Source organism: Callorhinus ursinus, unplaced genomic scaffold (assembly GCF_003265705.2).
Source record: "Callorhinus ursinus isolate GAN/ISIS: 27379988/994484 unplaced genomic scaffold, GSC_fseal_2.0 scaffold2, whole genome shotgun sequence".
NCBI classification, from domain to species: domain Eukaryota; kingdom Metazoa; phylum Chordata; class Mammalia; order Carnivora; family Otariidae; genus Callorhinus; species Callorhinus ursinus.
Genome location: NW_027397064.1, coordinates 49,253,719 through 49,277,244, shown reverse-complemented (window position 1 = coordinate 49,277,244; position 23,526 = coordinate 49,253,719). Strand labels below are relative to the sequence as shown.

General features: G+C 38.4%; 2 protein-coding genes across 11 annotated transcripts in view; one reads left to right on the top strand and one right to left on the bottom strand.

Annotated features, from left to right (window-relative positions):
* LOC112835907 (protein phosphatase 1 regulatory subunit 1C) overlaps positions 1 to 8,965 on the top strand; it is a 125,729-nt gene extending 116,764 nt beyond the window's left edge. For 2 of the 5 annotated variants that reach the window (XM_073904636.1, XM_073904643.1), the window contains exons 5-6: positions 7,346 to 7,438; positions 7,848 to 8,965. In XM_073904636.1, coding sequence (XP_073760737.1) covers positions 7,346 to 7,410 — 65 coding nt within the window. In that variant the 3' untranslated portion in view covers positions 7,411 to 7,438; positions 7,848 to 8,965. Of the gene's footprint in view, positions 1 to 854; positions 1,180 to 7,345; positions 7,828 to 7,847 lie in introns of those variants that run through there. The other 3 variants (XM_073904618.1, XM_073904652.1, XM_073904628.1) reach the window with 2 other exon arrangements.
* Positions 8,966 to 15,966: 7,001 nt separating this feature from the next.
* PDE1A (phosphodiesterase 1A) overlaps positions 15,967 to 23,526 on the bottom strand; it is a 315,068-nt gene continuing 307,508 nt past the window's right edge. For 5 of the 6 annotated variants that reach the window (XM_073881661.1, XM_073881655.1, XM_025887544.2 and 2 more), the window contains 2 exons: positions 21,967 to 22,083; positions 15,967 to 18,689 (listed from right to left, as the gene is read on the bottom strand). In XM_073881661.1, the coding sequence (XP_073737762.1) occupies positions 22,010 to 22,083 (74 nt within the window). In that variant the 3' untranslated portion in view covers positions 15,967 to 18,689; positions 21,967 to 22,009. The remainder of the gene's footprint in view (positions 18,690 to 21,966; positions 22,084 to 23,526) is intronic. The other variant, XM_073881662.1, reaches the window with a different exon arrangement.

The window sequence follows — 23,526 nt, the reverse complement described above, 5'->3', positions numbered from 1 at the left end:
AAGTCCGCTTGGGGAAATTAGAGGAGCCTTCCCAGAGGAGGCAAGCTGAGGCAGAAGCACGAGCAGGAGATTATCGGTGGGGGAGTAGGAAGAAGCTATTTGGCAGGGAGAAGACAAGGAGAGGAGCATGGAGGCTGGAAGGAGCCCGGAATGATCAGGGAATGTGGAAGAGTAGGTTAGTGTCCCTAACTAGTAACTCATAGATTACTGTGAAAGGGGGAAGCAGGAAGGGCTGGGAAGGAATGAGGCCAAATAGGTGGGGAGAGGCCAGGATCTATCAGCCTGGGGAGCAGGCAGAGGGTTCCAGTGGGTTGCCCCTCTGTGGGCGGTGGGGGAAGTTACTGGAGAATTTTGTCTACAGAAGTTTCGTAATCAAATGAATATGTTCTGGTTCCTGAAGGAGACTAACAATATCGTGATTCTTTTGTTGTTTACAAGTTACAGAAACGGCGCACACCCCCCTTTGTTCCTAGGGGTTTCTTCAATGGTTCTCCTTGTAATGAAGTGCAGGGATGCCAAAAGAAATATTTGAGCTAAATGATATATCAGAATTACAATAAGAGCCTGTGAGCAGATTTTTAGTTAACAGGTTTTTAATAGGCTGTGATGCAATTCTTAATGGAGAAGATTTAATTATAAAGGAAGCCTGTCTCTAATGGAAATTTGGCTGGGTGTGTTCTGATTTCTCAGTGAATTAAAAGGTTTATATAGGGTTAGATGTTTGAAATTCTTGGAGAAAACGCATATATACCAGCAAAAACTTTCCACTCATTTTCTTTATCTCTTGCAGCAAAGCGATGAATCTGCTAGAAATAAATTTCACTTAAATAGAGCATAATTTTTTATAATTTCAGGGGTTAAGCATCTGAAAGGCCAGAATGAATCAGCATTCCCTGAAGAAGAAGAAGGTGTAAACGAAAGAGAGGAGCAGTGGGAACATTAATTACGGGTCTGCAGCAAGAAGGCTTCTTGGGAATAACTGAACTATTAACTTTTCTGAATATCCCATGGAAGGCCACTCCTTGATTGACCTCCAGAAGCATTCTCCACCTCTGCTCTCTACACTCATACAGTAGTAATACACCTCCTGGGAAGCTCTCCTTGACTGAACTTTAGAACCAAGTACAGATTGTTCTATATTACTTACAATTAAAGAATAAACATTTATTTTATGGTGAATTTTCTTTTTAATGACATTTGCATAGACATTTGCAAATATGTGAATGCTCTAACTTTAATACTGCAGAGCTTAATCCCTGATGTCCTACTGATGTGATTTGCCTTCTAAGGTCAAATGTAAATAGCTTCACTTTAAGAGTAAAAAATAAATATTAAATACATTTAGACATGGTGTGTCTGGGTTTAACTTACAGAGGAAATTTTTAAAGAAAATTTTTTTAAAGATTTTATTTATTTATTTGACAGAGACATAGCGAGAGAGGGAACACAAGCGGGGGGAGTGGGAGAGGGAGAAGCAGGCTTCCCCCTGAGCAGGGAGCCGGATGCCGGGCTCGATCCTAGGACCCTGGGACCATAACCCAAGCCGAAGGCAGACACTTAACGACTGAGCCACCCAGGCGCCCCTTAAGGAAACTTTTAAGTTTCATTTATCATGTTTCTGTATACAGAACGGTATGTGGTATTTATTTCAAAATGTTGAAGAAATGCCCAATTTCTTGATTCAAAAGATCATAATATATTGGTCTTTAGGTATTAACCATCCTTTTTCCTCCAACATGTTAATGGCTAAAGGACTGCAGAATTCTCATTTTTCTGAGCTGTGAGAGATAGATTTCCCAGCATTTCCACTAGCTATTAAGAAAGAAAAATGCTAAATCTAAAATAAAATATGCCAAAATCTCCCCTGCCACATTTTTGGCTATTACTTGAAATATGAGCTATTTCCTATTGCATTTTAAGGAATCATTAGCATTTTATAAATCTTCTATTTTCATCAAATAAATTCCATTAATTCATGCATATAGTCATTAACTCAATAACTATTTTTAATGAGTTTATCTCCAGCAAACGACTTTGCTGGGGGTTATAAAAATAAAGGAGAGATAATTTCTCATCCTTAAAACTGGCAGAGAAGGTAAAGCATCAGTATAAAGCAAGGTTTTCCAAGACAGTGTATGTATATATATATATATATATATATATATATATATATATATATATATAGTATATAGTATAGGGCTTTTTGTTATTCAAAGTTCTGGCCTCCACAATATTATTTTTTTAAAGATTTTTATTTACTTATTTATTTTAGAGACAGCTCAGTGTGTGTGTGATCAGGGGGAAGGGCAGAGGGGGAGGAAGAGGGAGAGAGAGAGAATCTCAAGCAGACTCTGTGGAGCATGGAGCCTGATATGGGGCTCGATCTCACAACCCTGAGATCAAGACCTGAGGGGAAACCAAGAGTCAGTCACTTAACCAACTGAGCCACCAGGCGCTCCATTAATGATTTATGGCATTTCGAGGTAAAGTATCTATGCCACAAAATTTAGTGAGATGACGGAATGCTCAGTTTGGTTCCCACACTGATGATACTGGGGAGGTTCAATGTTTCATGGATGGAAAAAATGAAAAGGTTTCTCAAAAGTCAGTAAAGAGAGAACTTAAGATGGAAAGAAAAAAAGCAAATGTGAAATCCACTGTGGGATCTTATATCAAGATTCAAAGAAGTAAAACTATTGTTTTTAATTTTGAATGCAAGTTTTACAATATAGAGATTAAGAGAAATATGTGAATCTATTAGACAATGCAATAGAGATAACAATCATTTTTCTTAGGATATTTTCCTCAAGAAAATAAATGCAAAACTCATTGATAAGTAGTATCACCAAGGATGAGTGAGTACTCTGGTTCCAAGTGTCCTTCCTCCTTCCTGCCCTCCTTTCCTCCTTTTTTTCCTCCCTTCCTTCCTTCCTTCCTTCCTCCCTTCCTTCCTTCCTTCCTTCCTTCCTTCCTTACTTCCGTCCTTCCTCTCCTCCTCCCCACCCCCACCGTTAGCCTTTTATGGGTTTTGTTGTTGTTATTGTTATTAAGCCAGTTTCAATCAAAACTTTCTGGAGTTTCTAGACCACCTGCTGTGACTATTTGTTTGATTTCCTAAATTTCTTTCTACTTAAAACATGATTAAGGCACAGATTTGTTTTACATGATTTTGAATTATTTGTGGAAAACATTCTGATACCCCTTGAGACTATTTGAGATACCCAAGGTGCTAAAAAATAAAATTTGCCCTCCCTTTCCTTGAACATACTTTCAAAATGTTTTTTTTTTTTCAAAAGGATTCAGACAAAAGAAGTCAAAGCTTTTGCTGATTTTGTAACATCATTTGGATAAATAAGTAGCATGGCTTCTGGATTCTTCTGTTCTCCACTAAAAATACAAAAATATAAAAATTAAAAGCATAAGTTTTCCTTAGGAAATGTTGGTTTCTTCCATTCTGTTCTGTACTCTCAAAACACAGATTACAATTAAAAGCATAAGTTTTCCTTGGGAAATATGTTGGCTTTCTCAGAAATCTGAAGGAAGCCAGCTAAGATAACAGCTTTTCAGTTTCCTTTTCACACAATTATAGTTTACAACAAAATTTTTTCAAGAAGACAACTTGGCTTCAGTTTGGCTGAATGGTCAAAGAAACTTTCTGAACAAAACAAAAACTTTATCTTTCCCAGACCACATTTATAATATAATGGCTAATAGATGAGCTTTGAGTCACTCTGGCCTGGGTTCAAATTCAACCTCTATCAAATTTTAGACTGTTACTCCATTTGTAAAATGTGTAACATCATACCTACCCCTATGGATTATCGTGGAAATTAAATGAGATAAGACACATTAAAATGCTTAGTCCAGCTTAGGGAGCATTTAGTAATCGGTCTCTATTGTTATTATCAAGGTGGGAAAGGACCTGATGCTGTCTGTCCAAGCCTTACCCAACACATGATCCTCTTCAACATCACAGACCAGTGATTGATCCCCTCCCTTCTTGATTAACTCCAGCTGAATCCCAAAACCAGCTAAAGAGCTCTAACTATTCTTCTCTGTATGAAACTTTCTTCTGTACTTCACCTCCTTGATCACAGCCATTCAGCACTGTGATATCTTCTCCTAAGTGGCCTCGTCTCTGTGATAAAACACCACCAGGTCCTCCCAACCTTTCTCATCATCCTGGCCACTTGCTGTTGGATCCTCTTTAATTGTGTATACTGAATCTAAGAAAGGTTATGTCAGGGAGATATGTTGGGTTTTTTCCCTAATCTCCCTAAACATAAGAAACTGAAGCATAGAATGTAGCAGGGCAGAGCAGAATTCTAGACCAGGATTCTTTCTATTAGACAATAATATTGTAAGCCCTTTTGCTTCCCAGAGTTGGCTAGGGTAAGGGTCTTTATAAAAAACAAAATTCTCAGACTTTTTCTCTTCTTAAAAAAGTTCTCACCATCCATTTGAAATTTTAATTCAATTATGGCAATGTTTTCTACATTGTGGAAACAGATTATTTTAGGTTGGTAAGGGACAAATTACTTTTATTTTTATATTTATAAACACTGTCATAATACATATTAGAAAAGATACATAATCATGATTTTATTGCTATTGTTGCTTAGGATGAGGCAAGGTTAATGTGTAAATATATTTTAAATCAATTTAAAGAAAAATATTAAAAAACCATGGTAGAGGTAGTACCTCAAAATCACCAAATGATATACAATTGAATCAAGTTTGGAAACACTGGTTTTGGTTATGGTCCTAGCAAATAACTGTATTGTTGAGTTCATTTAATGGCAATATGGATCTATGAATTTGTAAATAAACCATTTATATTGCATTAATTTAAAAATTCTGTTTCTTTAACCCACATCTAAAAGCAGTGTAAGTGCACACTGAGTAATAGAAAAATCATGTCTAATTACATTAAAGTGTTAATGCTCATAGTGATTTTGAGTATTTGCTTTCTCTGAAGATGAAGGAGGAAGAAATGCCCTTACTTTTCTAAGACGCTGATTCTAAAAACCAGTTTTCAAAGCTACAGCAGATGTATTAATTATTAAAAATGTCCATGCTGCCAAAGTGTGAAATCTGTTTAAAGAAATTAAATTATTAGATTTCAAACATAATATTCTGGAAAACTAAATATCAGAGGAAGAAGAGTTTTAGGAAAATGATGGAGGGCATCTTTGGTTTTTAGTGATATTGTAAGTAGTTAAGGTGCTAAAGTTGGCAAACATCCCACATAATTCACACAGCAATGGGGGTGAAGGTTTCTGTTTTGCAATATTATGTGAATTAAATAATTTACATGAATGCATAGGTACTTCACAGCATTTTGTAAAGAGGCTACCATTCAACTCCAGAACTTTTCTTGACATTTATCTTGTGTGTCCTCTTCATTCTGTGGACAGACATTGGTGCAGCCACTTTCCTCATTGCATTTCATACTTAGTTTAGCAGATAAAGAGACTTGGTCTGTAGAAGGCAAACGAACATGAGAGTAGAAGAAGTAGGCAAAGGAGGGAAATCAAAGAAGCCTAAAAACCTGAGGGGAAAAAATGGTATTAAATGGTATAAAATGGTATTAAAATGGTATTGGATTCATCTTCATTTTTTGTTTCTCACTCTACAAATATGACTTAGTATTTTTTCCCTTTTCTCTTACTTTTAGTAACAATGAGCCTAATTTGAAGGAATGAGCACAGTACACCCTAGGAGTATATGTCACTAGGATTAGAGTCCTAGAAGTAGCAGAATATTAGAATATGTTTGGCAAATGATTCTTCATTATTATTCAGAACAAGCATTTGGCAGCAAATAATAGAAAACCCAGCAAACAGTAGCATACAGGCTGATTTATGTCATGCAATAAAATGTCCAGGACTGGAATTGTGTGGCTCAAGACTCCAATGGGTATCCAGACATTTTTCATTTTCCTTAATATTCTTGAAGTTGTAACTTCATGGTCCCAAGAGAGCTGCTGCCCCAGGCATCCGGTCTGTTCCAAGCAAAAAGATCAGTGGGAAGAGAAAGGGAAGGAATCTAGCAGGAAAGCAAAGCTGTCCCAGAGGCCCCCAACTAATGTCTTACAGACTAGAGCTGTGCTGTAAGACTACCCCTCGATCCAAAGGAGCTGGAGAAAGCACATATTTTTTAAAGATTTATTTTTAGACAGAAAGAGAGTATACATGCATGCAGGGGGGAGGGGCAGTAGGAGAGGGAGAGAGAATCTCAAGCAGATTCCCGGCTGAGCATGTAGACTGATGGGGGGGCTCAGTCTCACGACCCTGAGATCATGACCTGAGCCAAGAAATCAAGAGTCAAACGCTTAACTGAGTGAGCCAGCCAGGTGCCCCAAAAGTAAATATTTTAAACCAGGACTCTTGCCACCTTCCAACGCATTCAAGGTTTTCTTTGTAAATGACCATGGATATCAGCTGAGCAACGAGCAATATCTGCTTCCCAAATGAACAGAATTCTGGAGAGTTCTTCCCTGGGGTATCTCAAGGAAGCACAAACTATTCAATACATGTCAAAGAGTTGAAAACGTTAATACTCACTAGATATTTTTGCTACTTAAAATGCATAAATTAGGTTAATGTTTATGATAGGCCTGTAGCTAGATAGAACAATTCAGATATCCTTAATTATTCTACAGTATTTTCCATAGGATAATTTGGTGTCATTTATAAAAGTATACTCTAGAAACAAAAGACGATTATTCTAGTTTATGATTCAATAAATATGTATGAATGAGTCCTGAGGTTACAGGTATTTATAATAGAGTTAAGGTCCTTAAATCCATGGATGTATATTCTAGTGTTTGAAGACTGTCAATATACATACAAATTAATACATAAATTATTAATAATAATAAATAAATGAAATCATGTCAGATAGTGATAAATTACTAGAAGGAAATAGAATGAGGTGATGTGGCAGGGCACCTGGGTGGCTTAGTCTGTTAGGCATCTGACACTTGATTTCGGATCAGGTCATGATGTCGAGCCCTGTATTGGGCTCTGTGCTCAGTGTGGAATCTGCTTGAGATTCTCTCTCTCACTCTGCCTCTGCTCTTCCCCCACCTGCTTACGCAGGCTCTCTCTCAAAATAAATAAAATCTTAAAAAAAAAAAAAGAACGAGGCGAGGTGATGTGGCTTAGGCTGGCATCTCCTCTTTGATCATAGTTCTGTGACCTTGGGGAAGCCCTTTAATCACACTGGGACCCTGTTTTCTGAGCAGTAAAATGGAGAGAATGATATGAGGGAGTGGATCAGATGTTCCTGTGAGGCTCCTTCCAACACTAAGAACTGTTTCTCCCCTCTGATTCTCTTTCAGGAACTGCAGACAAGCAGCAAAGAAGAAAAGAAGAGACAGGAATAGACAGAAAGCAACAGCATTAAGAGAGAATGGGATCAGAAGAGAAAAGGGGTATCTTTGTATGCCTATATGACAGTCAACAGAACAAAATTGTTTTAGTTAGAAATATACACACATGTACGTATGTATTTAACAGCATTAGCATTGTAACCAATTATATTTTCTGTCTTTAAAACTTCTCCTTAGAAGATCATCTAAAAATTGGTGATCATTTTTTTTTTTTTTGGTTTGTTGTGGTGGTAGTTTTTTCCCTTAAGATTTGAAAGTCTTTCCAAGAAAAACGTCTTCTTACAAATCACTAATTGGATAATTTACTCTATCATAGCATGCAGACTTTGTGGCTATTAAGTTGCATACCAGATTTTTCCCTTTACAGAGATTTATGTGACATGGTATGAAATTCTCTGGAACATTTCCACGGTGTTCTGGAATAGTTTGTTATTTTCTTTTTCTCCACCAGGTGCAAAATGGGTTGATAACAAGCAGAAGCTGACTTGTCAGTGCTGCGTTCCTGTGGGAGCTTGGAAAAATACCAACACAAAACCACCACCACCACCACCATCACTTCCACCTGCATCATTGTGTCTTATTTTCTTCCTCTTGGATTGCCTTCGGAAGCACATTAGATATTTGGTACATAAATATTGACATGTTTTTCAGATATTCTGTCCTTTTATATATTTTTTTCTAATTATTTATGCTATGCTATTTGCCAAGTTCCTTTTGGTTTTAATTTATTTTTCTCTACTATGAAAAGGGAGATCTTGAATTTGGGTAACTTTTAAAGCGATTCATTTTTGTTTTTCTAATTCTGGAATCTGAGCCGCCTTTTACAATAGAGAGGCTTTCAAATATATTTCCTTCTTTCTTTTCAAATTCCATCATACTTATTTATTCTTCTGTTTCTTTTTCAAATCCGTTGGTCTTGATTCAGTTTAGTTCCACAAATACATATTAATAATATACTGCACACCAACTATTTATTTAAGCATCAGTTATAAAAGTGAAAAAGCTGTTATTGTTGCTGCCCTCCTGCCAGTTAATACTGGTTCAGTTATTCACAGTTAATAAAGTGGCCTCACCTATGTTTCTCAGTTAATAATCATATTAAACATGTATGACAGGTAGGATTCATTTTATAGGACAGGAAACTAGAGCCCAAAGAAAATAAATGGCCCTAGATGAACTAATAATTCAACAAACCCTTCTATTTGTTGATGCTCTTTTTGAGAAATTGTGATGGTTTTAGGATGGGAAAGCCCATCTTCCTTCAAAACCAGAGGCTTTTGCATTTTCTTAGAGTGTCTTGTAGATTGCACTGGAATTAAATTTTCTACATTTCAGACTTAAAGCATAGGGTGATAATTTTGTTAATGATGCTGGAATAGAAAGAAGCCCCTGAGTTCTACTTTAATTCTTTGATATTGACCTCAAATTAAAATGACCTTTAACCAACAGAAGCAGCAAATTTGAAACTCCTTTTAAACTATGTGACTCATTTAAAAATATTTTTTATGTTTAAATCCGTGCTTTAAAAAAACAATCTTTAATATCTAAAAAGTTGCTGAGCTTATGACAGTGTTGGGTATAATCTTTTGTTAAAGAAAAAGGCATCAATCTTTTTAAGTTTCTTTTCCTTGATTTCTAATAAACTGAAAAATCATTTCACAAATTGCTATTTTTTGTTGTTGTTGTTATGGCCTTTCCCTTTCCCTGCCCCACTGTTCCCAGGATTTGAAGAATGCTAATTTTTACTTACCATTCCCAGATTTGTATTGCCCCAAAAGTAAAAATAATATAAACAAGCATAATTATCATAGACTTAAATGCACAATTGTGGCATAAACTATAGATATTGTGGCATTAAAAAACAGTATGTTACATAAGGAGGGACCAAAGAGAACATTCTAACTGCTGCTCTCCTCAAGCTAACTGAAGAATCAATTTATTGATGTTTCAAAATAACTTTTCTCCCCTCAAGAGTAGTGATGGGGTTCAGGACCAACTACTGCAAAGTATGGCACCCTGGCACATTGAATATTGTAAGCTGAAGGGGTTTGAGAAAATGGCAGAAGCAGGAAGGTCATCTTCCCTCTGCCCCTCTCCTTGAAACAGGCCCTAAAACCCTCACGTGAGGAGGAGTGCTTATAGCCAGAAGAAAGGAGCACCCTTGTCTCTGAAGACAAAGGGACTCAAAGAAGAATCCTAACAAACAAGCACTGCTAAGTTCCCCCCAGTTTACTACACTTCATACTCCTTAACTTATTCTAGTCTTCCGTGACCCATTCTTCCTCAATCCTAGCACGAAAATACTCAGATCTGTTTCTTTGCATCTTCATTTCCTTAGGAAGCCTCCCACGTCATGTAAAACTTATTAAAAACTATTAAATAAATCTGTATGCTTTTTTCCTATTGGTCTGTCTTTGTCAGTTGAACTTTCCGAACAAGCCAGAAACCTTTTTCCTCCCCTACAGTAGCAAAGGTAGAACACGGCTTTAGATGAATCAAAACAATGAGATGATAAAAACTTAAAAAAAAAAAAAGCTCATAGATGGTTGACCATCTCTTGCAGGAGAATATCTTCTCTATTTTTTCAAGAGACTGGCATTTGTCAAGGCACTGCAGTAGATGGGCAGGTTACGTGACATATAAATTCTATGGATGTGTTTCTGTAATCATAATAATTACATTATCAGATGCTGTTCTCATCATTCTTCTTTCGCCTTAATGGGACATAGATTTCCTATTTTGAAATTGTCACTTATTTGTTATATTTGTCAAGTGTTTTAAATACTATATGGATCCTTTATTTGCTTTTTAAAACAGTGGTCTAAAAATTAAACTTGACATGAAGGCCAGTGATGACTAAGATAGGAACTATAATATTAATTATACTTCTACTAACCATACTGTGCTACTGCAATTATCCTGGACTTTCAGAGGATACCAGGCCTGAGCTACCTATTTTCACTGTCATTATAAATAGAGTTTTCATAGGAAGCAGTTCACTGGAACAAGTTATTTCTTTGGGAACCGACTGATAGCTAAATGAGATTTTTAAAATAGTAATTCTTAGAGTATGGGCAGAGAAGTATTAAAAATTAGACACTGTCATCATAAACTACCAAAAGCTGTATTGGTATAAAATAATCTGATGCAATATTTTGGGGAAAATATAATCCAAAAATCAATAAATTTTGATTTAAAGCATAACTAGATTTGTATGCCTTTTTCCTATTAATGTATTAATTTTTATAAATCTTTCTTTCCCTGTGTAATTTGGAGTTAAAATATTTTTCTGTTGAGGAATATATATATACATATATATGAAAATGTGTGCAGAATTTATACGTGTGTGTATGCATGTAGGTGTACACATGTGTATACAAAAATACACGTGTACAAATGCGTATATATAATGTAACCGCTGAAATAGGAAGGGAAGCTATTTTTTAAAGAGAAAATAATGTAACCCACTTGCCATTAAAGTAAGCACAGACTGAAAACCCTATGAAATAAATACTTCCCTCTGTTACCACTTCCATATTATCTCTGTTAAGGAAAGGCTAGGTGAGAATGGAGGAAGACGTGCAGAAGAAAGTATATGAAAGGAAGAAAGTGAGGACCCTCCCACAGAAGGTGAGGAGCAGGCTGTAGCCAGGCGGGAGGTGGAAAGAGAAAGGAGCCTGAGAGACGGGGAGCCTGAGGGAGAGGCAAGGCCTGCTCCCGCGCCCTCCCTGGCCTGGCCACACATCTCGCTTTAGTAGGTTCCTGCCCGGGCTGCCAAGTCATCTCCATCTGAATAAGGCTTTTGCGGCCGGCTCTTTCCAGCAGCCCCTTTTCTCCGTGGTGGGTTTAAAGATTCTGGTTTCAGTGTTGACCCACTTGGCTTCTAGATTTACCACATTTAGTGGACGCGTCTGTTTATGGGCAATTTCCTCATTATGAAAGGTCCTCTCCTTTTTTTTTTTTTGTTTCCTCCAGAGAAAGACCTTTTTGTTTTGCTAATGAAGGTTCTGTGAAACCGGTGGGAGTTTGCTGGGATGTGTGTGTGCCTGTAGTTTAACTTTTGAGAAACTGCTATTGTTGCTTCTAAGTGCACCTGGATGTCTAATAATGTGTTTTATTTAGCAAGCCATCCTGGAAGTCTAAAGGTTATTCTTATTTTATCTTTAAGCTGATATTTTTCTTCTTAATATATGCAGTAAACAATTTCCCCTAGAATTGAACGTCTGCATGACATATATCGACATACATATCAATAGAGGTATGTCTATAAATATATACACTAATATGTCAAGCTCTATCTACTCTATCTCCACCTCTATCTCTGTCTCTCTAGCATGTGTATAATTCTGCCTTTCCTCTCCTCCAGCAAGGACATAAATCGTGCGGTTGATGATAATATGCTCTCTACTATAGAATGGCTAGCCTACTCCTTACATGGAGAAATCTCCCCATCCTGTGGACTTTTAGGATATTGCTACTGAAGTGAAAGCCATGCTATGATCTTGCAACTATAATCACAAATGAATTTTATAAGAAGAGGATGATTCTTTTAAAGGAGAATCTTGGTAGATTCTTATTTTTACAGCTCATACTATTTCAGCTTAGAAAAAACTGTGTCAGTCATTATTCTCAGCATCTTACATGGGCCATTTCATCATTCCAGTAATTCTGTAAAATAGGGACGCTTACATCTCCATTTCATAGAGGAGAAAACTGAGGCTTGTCCAAGATCACAGAGACCATGACAAAATTTGAAATTGAATTGAGGGTCAAATTCAGTCCTTGGATAAGGTATTTCTTGCCTCAGGTCTTGCACATAAAATTCAACAAGACATAATGTCATCTGGATTAATATAAAATAATTACATTAATTTCTGTTAATTGAGAACCAACAGTGTGTCACGTACTGTCCAGATTCCTTAAATATTCTTCACTGTTATTTCGTCATTCTATCAAAGTGTTCATGGTGAGAGGTTAGGAAACTTAAGGCCAACAGCTACCAAAACATACTGTGAATTGAGGTCATTCCTGCTCCAAAGCTTGTATGGTTCCCATTATTAATCACCGAGGCTATAAGAAATCACCCAGGAAATGTGAGCTTTTCTCCTTAGCAAATTTGGTAAGATTAGCTACAATTAATATACCTCTGCACCAGCAGACCCATCTCCCCAAGGGTAGACAAGAGACAGATGGAGAGATCTTAATGTTTCTCTCATAGAATTCAGGTTTGCTTTTAGCAGCTATTAAGTATTAATTAAGAATTAATGCACTCCCCATGTGTCTGCTCTGAGAAAAAACACAAATGGCTTTTTGGAATTACTTAGATCTAAAGTGCTTGAAAAGTGAGTCTCATTTTGATTGAATTAACTAGAGCTGTTATCTGAAAAGAATTAACTCAATCATATGTCAAACACTTTAAATATAAACTTTTCCTGACTGCCTTCATTCATTAATTCATATTTACTTATTCCATAAGTATTTCCTGAACACCTACCATGTGTAAGGCACAGTGCTTCCCTACCTTATAATCTGGCAGCAAGTGAATGCCATGGCGAGCGAGCTACAGTATTGGAGCAAGGAGGGGAAAGTTCAGTGCGCATCTAGAGGAGGGTCTGAGGCTCCTGCCCAGAGAAATGCGAAAAGGCTTTCTGGGAGAGCTAGCAAATGTACAGACACCCTGAGGCCGGGGGAGGTGGGACGGCGGGGAGAGTGTGACAGGTAAAAATGGCAAAGACCCTTGCAGAGGAGGAGTCCCGTGCGAGAGCAGAAGGGAAATCAGGAACGGGGACTGGCGAAGTGAATGCAAGCTGTGGCCCAAAGACAGGCTGGGGTTAGGCTGCGGGGCTTTGAGTGTGACGGCCAGGAGTGTGAGGTTCACCTGTAAGCCAGTGGTCCTCAGAGGGAGCGCTCCAGTCCAGCAGTAGCCGCCTCACCCTGGGCCCCACCTCGCACCTAGCGAGAGCGCGCACCTAGCGAGAGCGCGCACCTAGCGAGTCCGCCCCCTGGGGCGGGGCCTGAGCAACCTGGAGTTCAGCAGCCCCTCCAGGTGAGGCGGACGCAGCCGACGGCTGGGAACGGGTGCGCGGCGAGGCCCGCGGGACTGCTGTGTGTGCTGTGCCCGGAAACACTCCTGTCCGCAGTTCTCAGCGGGCCGCCAGGCCCCGTGGAAGCGGCGGCCCCCGGGAGTGACCGCCGCGGGCGCCAGCAGCCTCACCCTCCTACCCCGGGGTCTCGCGCTCCTTGGATGGGAAAAAGCAGCAGTGGGGCAAGCCCGGCAGAGGCCCGTGCGCCAAACGTGCCCCGCGGACACCCCCGCCCCCACAAGCGGAGAATAACCTGCCCATTTTTAAAGGGTTACAAAAGAAGAAACCGAAGAAGAAGAAAAAAATGATGAGGAAGGAAGAGAAGGAGGAAGAAAGGGGTCACCAGGAAGAGAAACACCGCGATGAAACGGGGCCTGCCAAGCTGGTGTTTGCTGCCCGATCCTCTACAGAAAACGTTTGCCGACCCCGGTGCAGACGAGGAGAAACAAGGTTCTCAACAACTGAAGAACTCACAGAATCCGTCCTGTTCGGCAATCTCCCGGGGTTTGGTTTGGAGTCGTTTTGAGAGCAGTACCATGGTGAAAGCATGAACTCTGGAGCCTCTTGTCTAGTGTGGAGAAAAACAACCCATGTTTGAGTGCTTGGTGGGTGTTTAGATTTATCTCCCTAATATTTAGTTATTGTCTCAAACAGTGCTAGGCACCTGAATCACCCAGTTATCTTCTTAAAGGCCAATTCCAGTTTAGTAGGTCTGGATGGGACCTGAGAGTGTTCACTTCTAAGAAGTTTGCGGGGCGGGGGGTGGAGCACATCTAAGTAGCAAAGGTCTAGACTGAACCCCAGCAGGTTATTTGAAAAAACACATTTTTAAAGTCACATACGAGGCATGCAAAATAATTCTTCCTTCCACAGAAATCAAAGGCACCTTTTCTGCTGTAAAACATCCAACGGTTCACCAAAGTGCACCGGCCCTTGCTGGTGGTCACTGGCAATCCTGTCCGGATATGGAACGAAGGGGAGAAAAGGAAGGTAATGGATGTGGTGGGTGGAGAAGACATGACAGATCCTCCGTCAGTGACCAGAAGCAGTCTAGCCTCATGGTTTGGGGACTCACCTTCTCTTAGACTTCAAATCCCGGCTCCCCCGCTGATCAGCTGTGTGACCTTACACAAATTATTTCACCCTCTGCCATGACTTCTCACCCACAGATGGGGATAAAACTCCTCAGAGAGTACTCGTAGGGAGTAAGAGACAATATCAGAAAATGCTGTTAATGCCATAGCGAGACTATACTAAACTATAAGGAACACTAAATAATGGTACCTTTAATTATTGGAGATAAAAAATATATCAGCCTGAGATGCAAAGGAAGCTCTCTAAACATCACAAATCTTAAGCAAATAACCTAAACATTTATTAATGTTACTAAAGGATAAATGGCCCCAAATAGAGCTTTAAATATACATGTTGGTCCATAAGGATTTGTATCTTAAATATTTGGGATTCCTTCCAAAGAAATCACATGTATGTAATGGGGGACATTAGTAGGTGTTTGTTTTTTGACTCTAAAATATATATTGTCTTTGTTGTTTAAGGCTTGTATTAGATGGTGGATAGGCTTTGTAATATTTAGAAAAGCAATTAGAAGGCAGAAGGCTTATAGCTTCCAAAGGAAATATGTATTTTATATCTAAATTGTATTTCAGAATTAAAATATGGCCTTTGAAAGCTTTTTGCTATTAAGTGGAAATTTATCATAGAATCACACGAAGTAAAAAGTTCAGTTAAATGTCATGTATCTGATGAGTACATACATTTTTATATTTTAATGGAGTGCTTTGGCACCGCGGAGCCGGAGTCTGAGAGGTGTCACATACTGTGCCAATTACTCTTAATTCAATTAGTTGAAACTCTCTAGGTCTTCACCTTAACTTGATGCCGTTTGCTTCTTTATTATTCTCAGCTGTTACCTTATTCACCTTGTTCTTCACAAAGCTTTCCTTTCCACAGTGCTTCTGCTCCATGCTACGTAGATGTAGTAGAAAGAAGAAGGGGTTTTTGGTGCCAGAGAGACCTAGAAGCAAATCCAGGCTGGAGTCCGCCACCTGAGACCTGGCCTTATGCTCTTTCTCCAAGACTTGGTTTCTTTGCTCATATTGATAACCCACTTTGCTGGATTATTGAGGATTAGAGATAATATGTGTTAAGTGTTTTCACAGAGGCTGTCCATAGAAAATAGGCAATGAGTATGAGCTTCAGTATGATTTGTAAAGGAGGTATCAACTCATGTGCAATCCACTCTAAGGAGTCTTCCTAGAAGCCTGGAAGATGGAAGCAATTTTTACCTTTCCTAATACCCAGAGCTGCATTTTACTCGCACCGGATAACTTTTATATGTGACATTTTGGTTATTTATGTGTATGAATATCTCCACTATAAGAGATGAAATTTAGAGAGCTAAGATTCGGGTTTCCACATTCCTCTCTGCAACATGCATTTAGCCAGGAGCTTACGAATAACAGTTGCAATAATAAATGTTCGATGAATTGTTTTTTAATAGAGCAAAAACCATTTTCTGACAGAACTCATATCAAAACTGATATCTACCTGATTTTCCCTGATTCCCCCAACTTTTCAATGCCCCATCAAATTGAATTTTATAGACACCAAATGTTTCACAATATTTTCCCTCAAGTATGATTTATTGAACAATCATATGTAATAGGAAATACAGAGAATTACAGCAGAGTAAAAACAAGAATTGTAGCTTGTCATGTTAAAAATGAAATAAAAGAGCTACTGGTTAAATAAAAAGGCATATGAGATTGTTAGATATATGTTGTGTAGCTGAGAATAAAAATGCAAAGCCGGACATGGGAGACAGAACTGCCCGACTCACCCACCCTGGCTTCAGGGGGGACTCGGGCAACACTGATATGTGTGGAAGGGATGGGCACTGGGGACCTCCACGCTGACTCCTGCCAGTTGGCACTAATTCATCGCTGTCTTAGAGAGAAGGCAAGAAAGAAGAAGGGAGATGAGAAGGAGAGTAGAAAGGGGAGGAGGAGGAGGGAAAGGAGAGAGGAAGGGAGATGAGGAAGAGAAAAAGCGCATCAACAGCATGACAATTCTTCAGAAGAAGTGGAGCGTGTTTTCTCCACTCCCTCCAGAAATTCAGTCAAGGTGCTTTATAAGTTAAATAACCCGGAAAATTAGGGGAGAGGCCATATACAGAAACTGATGAATCCATTGTATTTCTCTATTTTTTTTTTTTTTTTTTAGTAACAGTCTATAGGTCCTAAAGTATCAATAGGAGCAAAGCGGACAAGTTTCCTATGACCCTTGAGAAGCAGTGTCTCAATTTACTTCTCCCTGGAGAGATTCTCTAGCTTTACCGAAAGACAACTGGCTCAAATAAGAACAAAAGTAATTACACTTCCCAGTCAGATTCTATTTTAAATGCAGAATATTTCCTAGCTGGTAAATAGCTATTTTTAAAAAGACATTGAAAGCAGTAGTTATAATTTCTTCATAAATAGAAATAAAAAGTCCATTGTTAAAAGACAAAGTCACCATGATGTACATATCTATAAATCTCCCCCAACATGTCATCAAAAATCAATTTGTACTGCTTACATTTAAAATACCAATTGCATTATAATGTCTATGATACAAATCAATTATTTAGCTGAGTTCTACACAAGATTCAGGTGAACCAAAAACTAAGGACCTTATTCACAGAACATTTAAAAGCATTTTATACACAGTCTATGCACAAATATATCTTAAATTAGAACAATGCATACCTAATATGCATATAGAATATGGCTTACACATTAAAGGAGATCTAAGTTGTGGGTTCTAAAATCCCATCACTCAGACTTAAAAGCTTCTGATTATATCAATTTTTAAAATATTGCTTAGCATTGTGGAACCCAAGAAAAAAGCAGGTACAACAGAAAACGGATAGTATGGGTGGATTCTCCTTCACTCTGTTCTTTCATTGATGGCTACTTTTGATTTTTTCCATCCAGCTTCTACCTTTCACAAAGATAGATTCATCTCAGAATCACTGAAGTGTTTGTACAGTGAAAAGTTACAGCCCCTAACTGTGCTTGACCTTTCTTGTCAGCTAATAACTAACAAAAGTTGTTCTTCAGTTTGGAGCAAAGGAAAGGCTCTGCACATGCTCAGGCAAAACATGGCAAGCAAGCTGAGTTTCCAAGAGCTGCAGTCTGTTTCTGTGTAGTAGAATCAAAAAGTCACGCCAAATAATATTATCTGTACAGAAAAGTGTGGGTTTCCATTTTCATAGATATTTTTCAATACACACACACACTTCTTGTCACTTATCCCTGGGCCTGTAATATATTTTGTTACGTCCTAGTGGGATCAACACCCCAGAAGGCAAATTCCATTCTCAGTTCTAACAACACCTGTCTCCAACAATGGCTGAAGGTTCTTGTCATCCTGGAGTGTAGGTAACGTGTGACTTGCATTGTGATGACCCCCATATGGGTGACGTTTTCGCGCTTTGAAACCACAGGGATGGATGCAAGGTGGTCCGCTGGTTTCAGGGATGGGTTTCACTGTGGATGCCCAGCTTGAGAGTTACAATGGTCATCGGGTCACAGAGCCAGGCTAAAGCTCCACTGTTGTCACAGGACTTCAACCACAGCTTCTGAACAGCCTGACCTCTCATGTTGCTTCCGTGTATTTAAAATAAGGACAATCTAAATACCCCGTTCTTCAGAGCTGCAAAAAAATTGTTTTCCATATTTTGCTTTGCTTTCCTTTTACTTAAAACCTTGCAATATTGGTAACTATAGAAGTCTGCATAAAACAATACAAGAAAGAAAATTTTTAAAATGCTTCATCTTTTGCCCAAGTGTCGCAAGGTCACCCGTGCTATAACTGGGTTCAGAGTGTTGAAAATTTTAAACTATCCACCTTTTGTCTTAAAAATTTCTCAGACTTGCTGGAAAAAGCTGGATCAAAACAATCAAAACATTTCCTCCAAGACTGTTTTTTGGAGGAAAGACAATGGCAGAAACACTGGCCAGAAACTCTTGATGGCAATTTTGAATGTGTTTGGCCGGAGTTACTGGCTCAGAATTTATGTTCTTCTTAGTATAAGTTCCTTCTAGAAGTCCATTAAAATGGCCTGATCCAGGTGTGTGTTGAAAAAGGAGAACATAACGTTGTAGAAAGTTGAGGATTTAGGATGTTTTAGTCCTGTTCTCATTATCCTGAAATAAAATCCAAATGAAAATGAAGATCAAGTTTTAGTCATATACATGCATCAATTACTGTGTGGTAGTATCACATGGGACTTTATAAACCTTGTCAGAAATGAGGGATTTATCAGCATATAATAGATAATTGGTTTTCTATCTTATTTCTTCTCTGTGTGTGTATGTGCATGTGCATGTATGTTTGTATATTTCAATTCCAGTAAAAATTTGGATTGTTTGGATCAGAGGTCACAAACTCAAGGAACTATACAAGCCTAGAAGACAGTATAAATGAGGTAAGTGGGCCTGTGTGAGTCACAAGGACTGTAGTGAACTCAAGAGCATTAAGTCCTGTTTAAAGATATTTAAAACAATTTTAAATCAATGTGGGAGTCAACCAAGCAAATGCACAGACTAAATCCAGCCCACAATCCATCAGGCTTTGACCTCTTCTTAGACGGTATACTCAACACTAAAGAGCAGGCATTGGTAGGAACGGAGAACACTTCCCCCACCAGGGAGTACCAGGTCTGATAATGGTTTGCTCTTGGAGCACCAGAAATCTCTGGTATATCCTTCAGGGAAGACAATATAATAAATTACATTCCAGCCTCTTTTTAAATAATAAAGCAGCATGGCATTGTATATCCAGTTCCAATCGCATTCACTCTAATTAACAAAAACATTTTGAAAAAGTAATCAAAACAAAATAGTTCTGTGGACAGAAATGTCTTAGAATTAATAGTGAAGTTATACAGCAATGTGAAAAGTAGATTCAAAGGTTGATTTCTTGCCCTAAGTATAGTGTTGCACATTGATTGATGAGGTTTCATCATGGTGCATGTTGAATTAGACTTCAGTGTTTCCTGAGAAAATATCCCATACTGGGGCCCACACACTGAGAATGAAGTAGGCAATGGCTCTCAGAGATATGGCCAGGCTGCCATAAAATCTATACTTTCCATGATGGAGGCCAGTGAAAGAATTAGCTGCAGGTCATAAAGGTGTGGGTAATACCTGGGAGCCTGTAGGCAAAATCTGACCTTCACATGTATTTTGTTTGGTCTACACAGGGTTTCAAAAACCTTTGAGCCAACATTAAAAATGGAAAGATTTTCCATAAAAAAAAATCTCTTAGCCAATGGAAACACCTGGAAACACGGGTCCCTAATTTGTACATGGTGAAAATTTGTTGGAGACAAAGAGTGGCTGGCTGCCACCTTCGGGTCGGATGCACTTGTGTCCTTTCTGTTTCCAAGGCTGACCACTGCTCTCTTCTCCCAGATACTGGGCCTGAGTCACAAGTAACCAATTGTCCCCACTCCTGTTGGTTTTCTACTTCCCATATTTAAGAGATCTGCCTATTTCTTGAAGGCATATAAATTTCACCTACTAAAGGCCATGATTTCTGGAAGACTGTGCACTGAAGGCAGAGCTTTCTCAAATTGAGAAGTAAACTACCGGATTTGGTTAGTGCTGATGGAAAGAAAAATTGTCTAACAGCCTGCTTGAGTTTGAACACCACTGTTTGAGTGGGTCTCAAATCCTTCCAACTTCGGGGTTTTTTATTTGAAAAAAAGAAAAAAGAGGCTTCATTAACTGCCAGTTGAATCCCACCGAAACCTTTTACTGATGAGATGCCAGAATTTTATAGATATGTATATTTTTTGCCTTAGGCAACTTCATAGATTGGACAGTCATTTTTACCAATGTACTGGTGACCTGTGTTCCCTGCACACAATTTTTGGAAAATGTTCCTAAGTATTCCAGTTCCATATCACAAATGCATAAGAAAAGCTTCTTGTAGACTTTTTTCGGGACGCCTGGGTGGCTCAGTCGGTTAAGCGACTGCCTTCGGCCCGGGTCATGATCCCAGGGTCCTGGGATCGAGTCCCACATCAGGCTCCTTGCTCAGCAGGGAGCCTGCTTCTCCCTCTCTCTCCCTCTGCTTGTGCTCTCTCTGTCAAATAAATAAAATCTTAAAAAAAAAAGACTTTTCTTTTGAAGCTTCATAATGTGCACTGGATTGATGACATCCAGTAGGAAAGACTCTTGCTTAATTTTGATTAACTCCATGTCCTAATGGTATTTATTTGACCAAAAAACAAAACAAAACAAAAAAACATCCCACAAAACAAAAAACAAAAACTTTTTGTACTGAAAACATCTATAAATACTCCACTGAATTTAGTTTTCCCTAAAATATACCTGGAGGGTCCATCATATATCATCAGAACCAACTCCTCTGAAACAGCCATGAGCTCCAAAGGTAATAAATTTATAGTCTGGGTGGAGGGTATGGGTTTTAGTTGCTGCACAGCCACTCTGCTGGCTTGATTTCTACCCAAGGTTCATATGTAAAATAGGAATCACAATCACCAATTCTGAAATTGTTGAGAGGACTAAGTGAGATTAATACATGTAAGATGCTCACCACAGGGCCTGACACTTGAGAGTAACCATTAATGAAACTACTATTATCAATAAAAGACAGTCTTACAACCAACTCAAGAATACTGCAAGATGTATCATCTGAAAAGCCAGTCACAGTTTAACTCTTTTGTATCTAAAGCAATATGTGAGGAGCTACCAATAACATCTCAAAAGACTTTGTCTATGGTCCCCTCAGCATTTTCTCTTGTCCCCATCATCACCCCAAAAGCAGGACTCATTATAACATGTGAGTTTTCTTTCTTTCTTTTTAAGGAGACACTAAGACATCTCCACTATAAATACACACCCTTCCCTTCCAGTAGCTTGCACTTCCCCTGTAGGCCCAAGACAATGGTTCTCAACTATAGGGTACAGAAAATACCACAGACAGGATTATTAAAAATTCCAATTTCCAAGGCTTCATTCCCAGAGTTAATAATTTGGTGGATCGAGGGCAAGCCCTAGAAGCTGAATTTTTAAAAAGAGAACAATTGATGCAAACGTCTATAGATTTTAACAAACATTGATGTTTGTTTCATAATATGTACTTGCTTTGTTATTATCCAATGTAAACATTTGTATTTCCTCCATGAAGTAGAAAGAGAGATCAGGATTAAACCTCTCCATAGCCTACAGATTATTATTTTTAAAGGACTAAAATGTCTCACTAAGTATATGTTTTATTGATGAGCAAATTAAGCTCTTTGAAAAAGTAAATATGTAAGATTTTGCTTCAGAAAATAGAGATTTTTTAAAAAGATTCCAGGAGGACAATGAAATGAGATAACTTTGTCTCTAATGATATTCTACAAACCATTCATTTCAGAAATTAGGTTTCTTGTCTAAAAAATAAAGTTACCTCTCATGTTTAAACTGACAGAAGCCTTTAAGGTATTTCAAACCTATGAATGTGTATCCGCATGTTTTTCTTCAGTGTTTACTACATCTTCTGAGTTCTTATGAAGATCGGATTCACCTACAACATGCAAACAAACAAAAACAAAATAAGCCTGTGGAAAAAAACTAATAAGGTCAGGAATCTAAAGCAATTTAGCCACATGTTGAAGATTCAGTTTTACAATGGATTTTGTGGTACATTTCTCCAAAGATACTAAATACTTCCTTTTCAGACCACGGATTTATAGAGTACAATAAGGCATCATCTGGTGGTAGTACAATGTTGTGAAGTTGCAATTTATTCTGGTAATACAGAACTGAAATAGATGAGACATGTTTAAACATCTATTAAATCAAACATAAAAATTATGCATGCTTTTCTTGAATTTTTGGGGGTAGGATCAGAGGGAGAGGGAGAGAGAGAGAGAGAATCTTAAGCAGGCTCCAGGCCTAGCACAAGCCCGAGGTGGGGCTTGATTCTCACACCCTGAGATCATGACCTGAGCCGAAATCAAGAGTGGACGCTTACCCGACTGAGTCACTCAGGCACCCCTTTCCTGGATTTTTTAAAACAAATTGTTTTAAACAAATGCTCTAATGATCAGTGTCTTTTACCACACACCCCTTAGTTGCTATGAATTTAAACAAATGACTATTGAGAGAATAGTAATTTTTAAGATAAGACATAATCTGCCAAAACACACTAACGGAATTTATAATTCAAGAATCACTCATCTTGTATATAAGCCTTGAAAAAAAAATTAATGTGGATAATGTGCCAACATTTCAAGAGAGGTTGCAGAGAATCTCTCAAAAATAAAAATATAAAGCAAAGTGTATAGATAAAAGCGTCTTATGTGAAAAAGTAAACAAAATTAGCAGAAATTGATTTTTGAGTCAGTTACTCAAAATACTTTGATATTTCAGGAATAGTCATATATGATGGCATGCTCTTTCTGTTTGAAATTTGATCAAAAATATACTAAGAATTAAGGGCATCTGGATGGCACAGTCGGTAGAGCATCTTACTCTTGGTTTCTGCTCAGGTTGTGATCTCAGGGTCGTGAGATCCAGCCCCAAGGGGCCGTCTGCACTCAGCAAGGAGTCTGCCTAAGATTCTCTCTCCCTCTCCCTCTGCCCCTCCCTGCCCTGCTCACGCACTCTTTCTCCCTCTCTCTCTCTCTCTCAAAAAATATATGTGTGTGTGTGTGTGTGTGTGTGTGTGTGTGTAAATTAACAGTTAAGCTTTACACCAGTTATCTTTGAGATAATTTCTTTAACATATATTGTAAGCCTGTTGTCTCAGTTGCAACTGATTTTTTTATTGAGGTTATAAAATTAATATATAAATCTTATGGGGTGTTAGTACAAAGAAAAATTATTTTGTTTCCTGCTTTCTCTTTAAAATATATTCAGGGCGCCTGGGTGGCTCAGTTGGTTAAGCGACTGCCTTCGGCTCAGGTCATGATCCTGGAGTCCCGGGATCGAGTCCCACATCGGGCTCCCCGCTGAGCGGGGAGCC